This window comes from Lagenorhynchus albirostris, chromosome 15 (assembly GCF_949774975.1).
Source record: "Lagenorhynchus albirostris chromosome 15, mLagAlb1.1, whole genome shotgun sequence".
In the NCBI taxonomy this organism is placed as follows: domain Eukaryota; kingdom Metazoa; phylum Chordata; class Mammalia; order Artiodactyla; family Delphinidae; genus Lagenorhynchus; species Lagenorhynchus albirostris.
The window spans coordinates 53,529,884-53,540,339 of record NC_083109.1 but is presented as its reverse complement, the minus strand read 5'-3'; the positions used below and the strand labels follow the sequence as shown (position 1 = coordinate 53,540,339).

Genomic DNA, 10,456 nt, shown 5'->3' with positions numbered 1-10,456 from the left:
GGCTGGGATCCAGAGACCTTGGCCTCAGGGTGCCTTGAACTTGAACAAGTCACTCTCTATCAGTTGGCTTTCCTGACCTGTAAATTAAGGGATGGGAACTTCACATCTCAGAGAGCCCCTCTTGTTCTCATGATCTAAGAGGATAAGGACCAGGTCCATGGTTGTGACAAACCAGAGGTAAACGCCTCGTCCTGGAATATGAAAGCCTGATTGAGGAAGGCGTTGGGATTGTTTCTCTAGGGAGATAGAGAAGCAGGATGCATCACAAGCCAGTCCTGCTTGTACTGCTTGCCCACTTGGCCAACATCACACATGAAATTCAGTCCTCCCAGAGGTCAAGAGGGTACTGTTTCCCTTTCCAGAGACAGGAGGCTGAACCTTGGCAGAATTTTCATGATTAAGAAGTGGGCTCGGGGGACTTCCCTGGTGGCGCAGTGGTTAAGAATCCACCTGCCAATGCAGGGGACACAGGTTTGAGCCCTGGTCCGGGAAGATCCCACATGCCACGGAGCACCTAAGCCCATGCACCATAACTACTGAGCCTGTGCTCTAGAGCCCGCGTGCCACAACTACTGAGCCTGCATGCCACAACTACTGAGCCTGTGAGCCACAACTACTGAAGTCCACGTGCCTAGACCCTGTGCTCCACAACAAGAGAAGCCACCGCAATGAGAAGCCCGCACACCGCAACGAAGAGTAGCCCCCACTTGCCGTAACTAGAGAAAGCCCTGCGCACAGCAATGAAGACCCAACGCAGCCAAAAATAAATTTAAAAATAATAATAATAAATAAAAATTTAAAAGGAAGAAAAAAAAAGGATGTGGACTCAGGTGTTGGAATACCTGAACCACCTCATCCTAGCTGTGAGACAGGGGGTCAAAATAAGTCACTTTCCCCCCAGAACCTCAGATTTTAAGGTACAAAAGGGGATAAGAATAGTACCCACTTGAGGGGTTGTTGTAGGGGTTAACAAGTGATGATAGTGACAGGCTTCACCTGGAACAGTCGTTCTCAGTGACACACCCAAGCCAGAAAAAAACGGTTCTTGAGGAGTAAAGAAAAACATACTCTTTTTATGTATAAAGTGCAGATATAGATACGGCACACAAACAAATATGCAATATATCTGCAGTATTAAAATTTCACCTGGGGATTTCCCTGGTGGTCCAGTGGTAAAGAATCCGCCTTACAATGCAGGGGATGTGGGTTCAATCCCTGGTCAGGGAACTAAGATCCACTAGGCCCTCGTGCCACAACTACTGAGCTCACACGCCTCAACTAGAGCCCGCATGCCACAAACTACAGAGCCCACATGCCCTGGAGCCTGCACACCACAACTGGAGAAGAGAAGACCTGCACACCACAACTAGAGAGAAGCCTAAGCACCACCATGAAGAGCCCGCATGCAGCAACTAAGACCTGATGCAGCCAAAAATAATTAAATAAATAAATCTTTAAAAAAAAAATTTTCAACAGGGACTTCCCTGGTGGTCCAGTGGTTAAGACTCTGTGCTCCCAATGCAGGAGTCATGGGTTCAGTCCCTGGTTGGGGAACTAAGATCCCACATGCTGCACAGTGCAGCCAAACAAAAATTTCACAGGAGTTCTGAACAAAAACTTGTGCAGGAGGAACCCTCCCACATCACTGGTGATTGTGGAAAATGGTGCAGCTGCTGTGGAAAGTAGTCTGGCAGTTCTTCAGTAAGTTAAACGTAAGCGTACAGTTACCATGTGACCCAGCAATTGCACTCCTAGGCGTATACCCTAGAGAACTGAAGACAGGTTTTCAAACAAAAACCCGTTAATGAATGTTTATATCACCATCATTTACAGTAGCAGAAAGATGGAAACAACTCAAGTGCCCATCAACTGATGAATGGATAACGTGATCTATCCATACAATGGAATATTTTTCAGGCATAAAAAAGGAATGAAGCACTGATTCATGCTACAAGATACGTGAACTTTGAAAACGTTATGCTCAGTGAAAGAAGTCAGACACAAAAGGTCATATATTGAATGAGTATTTGTGTGAAATGTCAAGAGTAGGCAAATCCATGGAACCAGAAAGCAGAGTAGTGGTTGCCAGGGGCTGAGGTTAGGGGGGATGGGGAGTGATTGCTGATGGATGTGGGGTTTCTTTTTGGGGGGATGAAAATATTTCAGAATTAGACAGTGGTGGTGTTTGCACAACTTTGTGAATATACTTTTAAGAGACACTGCCAAAGTGTATACTTTAAAAGGGCATGTGAATTTGTAACAGGGAAGAGCTAAATTGGACTCCGTGTTCAATCTGTTTCTTTGACTTTAACCTTTGCTTTTCGTTGCTTTTGTTATTATAATCATACATAATGGCCTGCCTCAGGGAACCCTGCCCCTTTGCCTGAAAGTTAAACTAAAGTGCCTCTGTTCAGCTCACAGGGAGATAATCTGAACCCCCCCCCCCACCTGTGGATGGCTTCAAGAAAGAAGAAATTAACACATCCCCTCACCAGGGGATTTTCGCAATTATGGCCTTTTTACTTTACTTCCTCATCTCCTCCCCTTCTCTGTACTATAAAAGAAACTGGCATCCAAACCCCATAAGATGGTTTACCGGAGACACTAGTCTGCCATCTTCTCGGTCTGCCAGCTTTCCGAATAAAGTCGTATTCCTTCCCTCAACACTTCGTCTCCCCATTCATTGGCCTGTCGTGCAGCGAGCAGAGCAAGCTTGGACTCGGTAACAAATTATATCTCAAAAAAGCTATTATTTTTAAATGTTCACGGGGAAATATCTTAAAAGGCTGGAGAAGGGCAAGAATGAAAAATAGATTGAGAAACCCTGCCCACAAGGAACATCAGATGCACATTTTGGTGGTGGTATTTTTATTATTCTTACAGATCTATAATCTCTTAACTGGAACCCTGGGGACCAGATATGTTTCTGAATTCAGAATTTTTTAGAAAGGGCATATGGCATGCATACACGTAGTAGTCCCAATGAAGTTCGGGACAGCACCCAGTACTCCAACAGTGACATTTTGCAGGGAAACAGATGTACTTTCACAGTGAGTGAGCTGCATGAGGGCGCTAAGTCCTCACTGTCCCAATACGAGAAGCACACGTGGCTGTGGGGCTCTTGAAATGTACCCAGCCTGAGCTGAAATGTGCCACGAGTGTAATACTCCCCAGATTTCAAACTTAGTAGTAGAAAAATGATATTAAAAAAAGAATGCAAATAATTAATTTTTATTGATTTTTCATGTTGACAGCAAGTTGAAAAGATAATATTTTGGATATTGGGATCCATTTGTTCAAATAAAATAGATTGTTAAAATTCATTTCACCTGCTTCTCTTTGTTTTTTTTTTAATGTGGCCACTAGACGATTTTGAAGCACCCACGAAGCTTGCCCTTTGCAGCTCATATTCTGTCCCTACTGGACAGGCTCCACTCTAAGAAATCCTCTGTTCAGTTCAGGGGGCAGGTGTGCCCTCAAACGATCTTATTCCAAACTTATTTTTAAAAAAGGGACTTCCCTGGTGGTCCAGTGGTAAAGAATCTGCCTTGCAATGCAGGGGATGCGGGTTCGATCCTTGTTCAAGGACTAAGATCCCACATGCCGCAGGGCAACTAAGCCTGCGTGCCACAACTACTGAGCTCGCGCGCCTCAACTAGAGAGAGAAAGCCCTCACGCCACAACTAGAGAGAAGCCCACGTGCCACAATGAAGAGTCCGCATCCCGCATCGAAAGATCCCGCATTCTGCAACTAAGACCTGATGCAGCCAAAAAAAATAAATTAAATTAAAAGAAAAAAAACAGGGGCTTTCCTGGTGGCACAGTGGTTGAGAATCTGCCTGCTAATGCAGGGGACACGGGTTCGAGCCCTGGTCTGGGAGGATCCCACATGCCGCGGAGCAACTAGGCCCGTGAGCCACAACTACTGAGCCTGCGTGTCTGGAGCCTGTGCTCCGCAACAGGAGAGGCCGCGATAGTGAGGGGCCCGCGCACCGCGATGAAGAGTGGCCCCCGCTTGCCACAACTAGAGAAAGCCCTCGCACAGAAACGAAGACCCAACACAGCCATAAATAAATAAATAAATAAACCAGCTCCTTGTATGGTCCAGCCCTGCCTCCCAGGCTCCCAGCTCCCAGGTCCGTGGGGGTGAGTGGGGAGATAACTGGACAGACATCATGACCAGACCCCAGCCCTCCCGAGCTTCGGCCTGTCCCTCCACAGTCGGCGTCCCCCACCCTCTCCCAGGCCTGGTCCTTAAGACCATCCAAGCCCGTGTCATCGTGAAGTCTGTTCCATAAGAGCTCCACATTCTAATGGAACAAAAGGTGTCAACTAACCCTACTTATATGTCTCAAGCTTCCATGGGATGTGATAGATTTAGTCAGAGCCCATCCCAACACTGTTCCTAGTGATTTTTTAAAATTTTTTTAGAGAAAGAGCGTCCTTTGTGTTTCAAATGCAGTGTCCAACCCTCAGGCAAGGCTTGGAGCCCTGAAGGCACCCGAGTGTGCTCAGGGCTGCCAGGGGAGGGACAGCCAGTTCGTGGGCTCAAAACCACAGGAACCTGGGGGGCAGTAAAGCTCGGCATGGCCCACTGCTCCTGGGTCTCCCCGCAACCCTCTCCTCTCTGCCAGAGTTCCAGCCAGCCGTTGAGCCTGGTTTTGGAAGCTCCCGCACATCTGGACCCGCACCAAGGCCTCCATGGTCTACTCCACGTTTGAGCAGCAGGACTCCTTCTCAGAGGAGCACAGTGACCTGTGCCTGGTGCAGCTGCTGGGAACCGGGTGGCCCCCTGGACGGGCCCCGCTTCCTGAAAATCCCAAAGTGCTTGTCCTCCGCCAGTCCTCCCGTCCCACTCACTCTCCAAATCCCCAGGGGTTTGGGCAAAACCAGGCGCAAGCTCCCCCGAGAGCTGTTCCTTCTTCCACCCATCACTGTGAGTCAGCCCCCCTCTCTCCACCTGAGGCTTCCAGCCCTCTCCAAACACCTACCTCCACGCCCTGCACTCCCCAACTGGCTGGTCTCCTCACACCAGAGGGATCTTTCCAAAAAGCACATCTGAACACCCCACCCCAGTGCGAAGCTTCCTTGTTCTCAGGAAAAGCCCCAACTCCTCTGCCCTTCCAGGTCCCCGGGCCACTCCGGTCCAAGCCCTGGGGCCTCTTTTCAGACTCTCAAAGGCACCGGCTCCCTCCCACTTTAAGCCTTTGCCTGTGCCTGGCAGTCGCCTCTGTGGGGCCTCCTCCCACCCTGCCCCGCCCCAGGCCATGTGCCTAAGTAACTCTGCTCACACTTCAGGGCCAGCTCCAGCATCCTTCCTCCAGAACCTTCCCTGACCCCACCGCAGGGGGCTGACCTCCCATGGTGGACCGGTTCTCTTAGCCAGATGCAGTTCACATTTGTTTTATGGTTCTGTAGAACAAATGTGAACTGCATCTGGCAAGGAGAACCAGTCCCAGAAGGCAGGACAGGGCTGTAGGCCCCAGAAAGAAGGACCCAGCCTAGCTTAGCTCACCTGCTGTGCAGTGGGCTTGGAGCAAACCCCCAAGGGGAAGCCCTAGGTGCAGGGACCCATGAAACCCATGAGCAGAAGGGGCAGCAGGTGCCCGAGCTCCCACCTTCTCAGCATCCTTCAGAGAGGTGTTTGGGCCAGGACACAGCTGGGCTTGCAGACGGGCTATGCTCCAGTGAGGGACCTGCCCTGTCCCTTCCATGGGGCAGGCTTGGCACAGGGGGGTGAGCATGCCAGGCCCGGGGATCTGCTGTTCTGGGTCCAGGGATCTGCTGTTTAGGGCAATTCTGGGAAACATGGTACTTGGGGGTCCCACGGAGAAATGGGAAGTCGCAGCTCCTGGTGGCTCCCCTAACTCAGGATAGCTCCAGCATCACCTCCCCTGGGCCGGGGGGGAACAATTTAGCCAATCCAGACACAGGACACCTGTGTTTATCTGGCATGGCTGTGTGCCTGGACCCTACTGGGGGGGTCTAATAACTAGAGGGGGCATCAGGACCAGGAAAGGCTCCGTGCCCTCGGGCTTCATTCAGGACACTTTTAACAGCTTGGAACCACTTCTCCCACAGGACAAACAGCAGCCAGCCCTGCAGGCTCTCCGATTTCTGCAAGACCCTCATGACCAGGCCCGGCTGCTCTGGCTACTGTCTGTCTCACCAGCTGCTCTTCTTCCTCTCGGCCAGAATGGTGAGTGCCTGGCGTGGGCTCAACCACAGCCCAAGGAAGAGGAAGAATGACTGAAAGGGGCTCATGACGGTGTGGTTTCGTATGTTCACACCTGGAAAATAAGCAGGGTTGTTTTTTTTTGTTTTTTTTTTTTAAGCAGGGTTTAAACCCCTGCTTCAGACCTCAGGAGGCGGAAGTGAGTAGCCTGTCATTGTTCAGCCATGAAATCCAACCACAGTGGTGTGGTGGGGCGGGGGGGGGGGGGGGATGAGATTCTGTTGCACTTTGCATGCTGAACTGGATCACAGGGTATTAGAAGAAGAGAGAGTGAAGCAGCAGAAAGAACTCAGTAAACAACAGATGGAAAAAGGTCTTAGAACAAAGTCAGTAGCTAGCTGCTTCCAGAAAACCAAACCAAGACCAAAAGAGCCCCACCATCACTTCTCCTGTGCCCAAACACTCTTCCAAGCACAAGATTTGCTAGATACACATTTTATTTTATTTTATTTTGGCCTCACCGTGGGGCTTGTGGGATCTCAGTTCGCCGACCAGGGAATGAACCCTGGCCATGGCAGTGAAAGCACCGAATCCTAACCACTAGACCATCAGGGAACTCCCGCTAAATACTCATTTTAAACATATATTTATTTATATACAAAGTAGGGCTTGCTATCTCTATTCAAAAATGTTACTCAATGTCCATAAATTCTTAGCCAAGAAAGAACTTGCTGATTTTGTTTAATAGATTTTTTATTATTATTTATTTGTAAGCTGTCACAGCCCAGTGTTTTTGTAAATACAATAAAAGCCAAGTTACAAGGAAAGTTATTGTGATTACTAGATTCAGCAGATAGAAAGTTGCTCTGACATATTGCTATAGAAGTTTCCAAAGCCTGTTCTCATCCCCTGTCCTTGTCTCCGTGCAACCGCTCCGCGGCCCAGGCTTTGAGCTGCACTGTAGCTGCCTGCTTGCGGGGTTAGGCTGAAGTCAGAATGCGGTGACAGAGCGCTTTAGAGCGCCCCCTAGTGTCGGACGTCGTGTCAGGCACTTCCAGGTTATGGTACCGGTCCCCCCACCCCCCCACACACACACACAAGCGCCCCTCGGGTGCAGCTCCCATCGGCATCGCCCTTTCCCCATGAAAACCCTTGAGGCTCACAAAGGTTAATTTAGGGGGTGGAAGTCGCACAGCTCCTAAGCTGCAGAGCCGGGGCTCGAACTCAGCTCTCTCTGTCCCCCGGTGACTAAGCCCCACCAGGCTGGGAGTGTGGATAGGGAAGAAATTTTGGGAAAAGGGAAAGGACTTGCCCCAAAGGCAGCCACTTAAAAAACCGTTTCAGAACAGCAGGTCTTTTCCTGTAACAGCGTGCATGAATCGCTCAGACCACCAACTTCCTTGTCTCTTGGTGTTTGTTCCCCCAGACGGAATGCACGAAGGGGCTGTTCCGCCAGAGCCAGCGCTACATGAACCTCTTCTGTGCCAACATGAAGGACCTGAACCGGAAAGCTGAGGCCATTCGGATACGCCTACCCCACCCGGGACCTCTTCATGGAAAACAATGGGCCCCCGCATTCTGCTCTAGGAACAAAGCAGCAGGGTGTCCCTGATTCCGGCCACACACACAAACACACACATACACTAGGGCTGCCAGGTTTAGCAAATGAAAATATAAGAGGCCCAGGCAAATTTGAACTTCAGGTAAACAACGAATACATTTTTAGTATAAGTGTACCCCAAACATTGCATGGGCTATACTTAACAATTTTTTTCTTTTTTTAAATTTTTTTGCCACACCGTGTGGCATGCTGGATCTTAGTTCCCCAATCAGGGATCGAAACTGCGTCCCCTGCAGTGGAAGAGTGGAAGCACTCAGTCTTAACCACTGGACCACCAGGGAAGTCCTACTTAACAATTTTTTATTCATCATTTATTGGAAATAAATTTAAGTGGGCATCCTGTATTTTATCTGCCACTGTTTTGACTGCTTCCTGCCCCCAAAATCTGACCCAGTGACGGAGCTCTGGACAGACTGAACAAGGCAGGACCCAGGTTTGGGGGCCCCTGCTTACTAATGCAGACCCTCAGGGCTGCCTCCTTGCAGCCACTGTGCTGAGTGCTCACTTGCTGGTGCCGCCTCTCTCTAGCAGGTGGCACCATGGTGGCCTTGGGGAGGGGGAAGAGGTGGGCCTGGGGGATAGGCCTGAAGAGGGTCCCCTGTCTTTGCTTCCAGTCATGTTCTGTGGAATCAGTGGCTTCTCCAAATTCTATAAACTCCGGTGGCTGGAGGCCATTCTCAGCTGGCAGAAGCCACAGAAAGGATGCTTTGGGAAGCCAGGTGAGCTGTACTTCCTCCCTGGCTGGGAGCAGGGGTGGGGGTGGGGGCGCTGGGCTTCTATGCCAGTTGGGGAAAGGATGTACTGGTGTTGGGGGGGTGCAGAGAGAGGTGTGCAACATGCATGTCCATGCACACACACACATGCACACACACACACACACACACGTGGAAATAGGCTCAGAGTTTTGGAAGCCAAAACTTTGCAGGATGAGGGGCGGTCTTGTTGGAAGATATCAGACCCCTGCACCTGTGTTAACAAATTCATTTCTTCATCAAGTATTCCCTGAGCACCTACTATATGCCAGACACAGTTCTAGGCTCTGGAGAAACTAGGCAGGGAAAAGAGAAACAAGGAAAAGAGACAGAAACCACCTACACAAACCAGTAAGTGAAATGCGAGTTCTGATAATGATTGTGAAGGAGACATCAGGCTGAGAGAGAAAAGAACATTGGAGAAGCTTCTTTAGGCAGAGTAGTCAGGGGAGATGTCTGAGAGGTGGTGACACAGAAGCAGGGGTGGAGGGAACTATATTCAATATCCTATGATAAACCATAACGGAAAAGAATATGAAAAAGAATATGTATAACTGAGTCACTTTGCTGTACAGCAGAAATTAAACACAACATTGTAAACTGTACTTCAACAAAATTTTTTTAAAAAGAAGCAGCTGGGACTTCCCCACCGGTCCAGTGGTTAAGACTCCATGCTTCCACTGCAGGGGGCGTGGGTTCAGGGTTTGATCCCTGGTCGGGAAACTAAGATTCCCACATGCCGCGAGTCATGGCCAAAATTTAAAAAAAATAAAGAATAAAAAGAAGAAATAGAGAAAAAGAAGCAGCAGCAGCAGAGGGTGGAAAGGCAGAGGATGCAGCCCCTTTCCAGCCATGTGACACCAGACAGCTGGTCCTCTTTGGAGTATATCACTTCACCTCTCTGAGCCTCAATTTTCCTGTCTATAAATAAATGAGCAAAATAATCTCCACCTTCCTGAGCTATGAGGAGTAGACATAATACATATGAAACCACCTAGCTTTTGCCAGGTACAGACAAGGCTCCCAGTAAATGCTGGCTTCCCAAATGAGAAGCTTAGGATGCTCAAAGACCAAAGCTTTTGAAATAAGATAGTCTGTTTTAAGACAGAGGCGTTTATAAAATGAAGATTCTCAGGCCTCCAGACCTATAGATTCAGCAGGTGGAGGGGCTGCGGACCCCCATTTTCAATGAGCTCCTCTGGCCATTCTGATATGGGTGATTGGGGGACCACAATTTGGGAATCAGTAGATGCATATTGAGGTGGTGTGGAAGTATCTCTACCCAGGGGCACGAGGAAACTTCCAGAAGTGCCTCCAGATTCAAGAGAAGACTTGAGTTGCTTGAGGTGTTGTGAAGAGTAGGGGGCTTAGCCAGTAATATTTAAAAATCCATCTTGAGAAGTTCACCTTTCATTCTTCCTCTCAACTGCTGAAGATGAAGAATTACCCAAAGCCATTCAGTACCAACAGCATCTTTTGAGAAGAGTGAAGAGGCAAGAAAAACAATTTACAGGTAATGAAAATACCCAAGACATGAAACCAAAACCTAGAAAGGATACACACGGCTTGCATTCAAGGAAAACAGGCTCCCAGCATCACCCAGGAGCCAGGGTGGGGGGCCTTTGTGTTTGGGAGCTAGAGGGAAGGGTAGGAGTCTCTGATGCCCTCCTCTTTGAAAGTGGGGAGTCCAGAGATGCTGTCTCCAGTGAAGGGAACATAAAAGAGAAGTTTCGGGGCTTCCCTGATGGCGCAGTGGTTGAGAGTCCGCCTGCCGATGCAGGGGACACGGGTTCGTGCCCCGGTCTGGGAAGATCCCACATGCCGCGGAGCGGCTGGGCCCGTGCGCCATGGCGGCTGAGCCTGCGCGTCCGGAGCCTGTGCTCCGCAACGGGAGAGGCCACAACAGTG

At 49.5% G+C, this 10,456-nt stretch overlaps 1 protein-coding gene across 1 annotated transcript; it reads left to right on the top strand.

The window, feature by feature from the left end:
- The first annotated feature begins 4,313 nt into the window (after positions 1 to 4,313).
- C15H16orf89 (chromosome 15 C16orf89 homolog) lies at positions 4,314 to 10,268 on the top strand. The gene is given in 9 exon segments (XM_060124797.1): positions 4,314 to 4,355; positions 4,637 to 4,655; positions 4,658 to 4,784; positions 6,082 to 6,199; positions 7,602 to 7,697; positions 7,699 to 7,738; positions 8,411 to 8,515; positions 9,984 to 10,061; positions 10,228 to 10,268. Coding segments are annotated over 9 exon segments (666 nt in total).
- Positions 10,269 to 10,456: the final 188 nt, after the last annotated feature.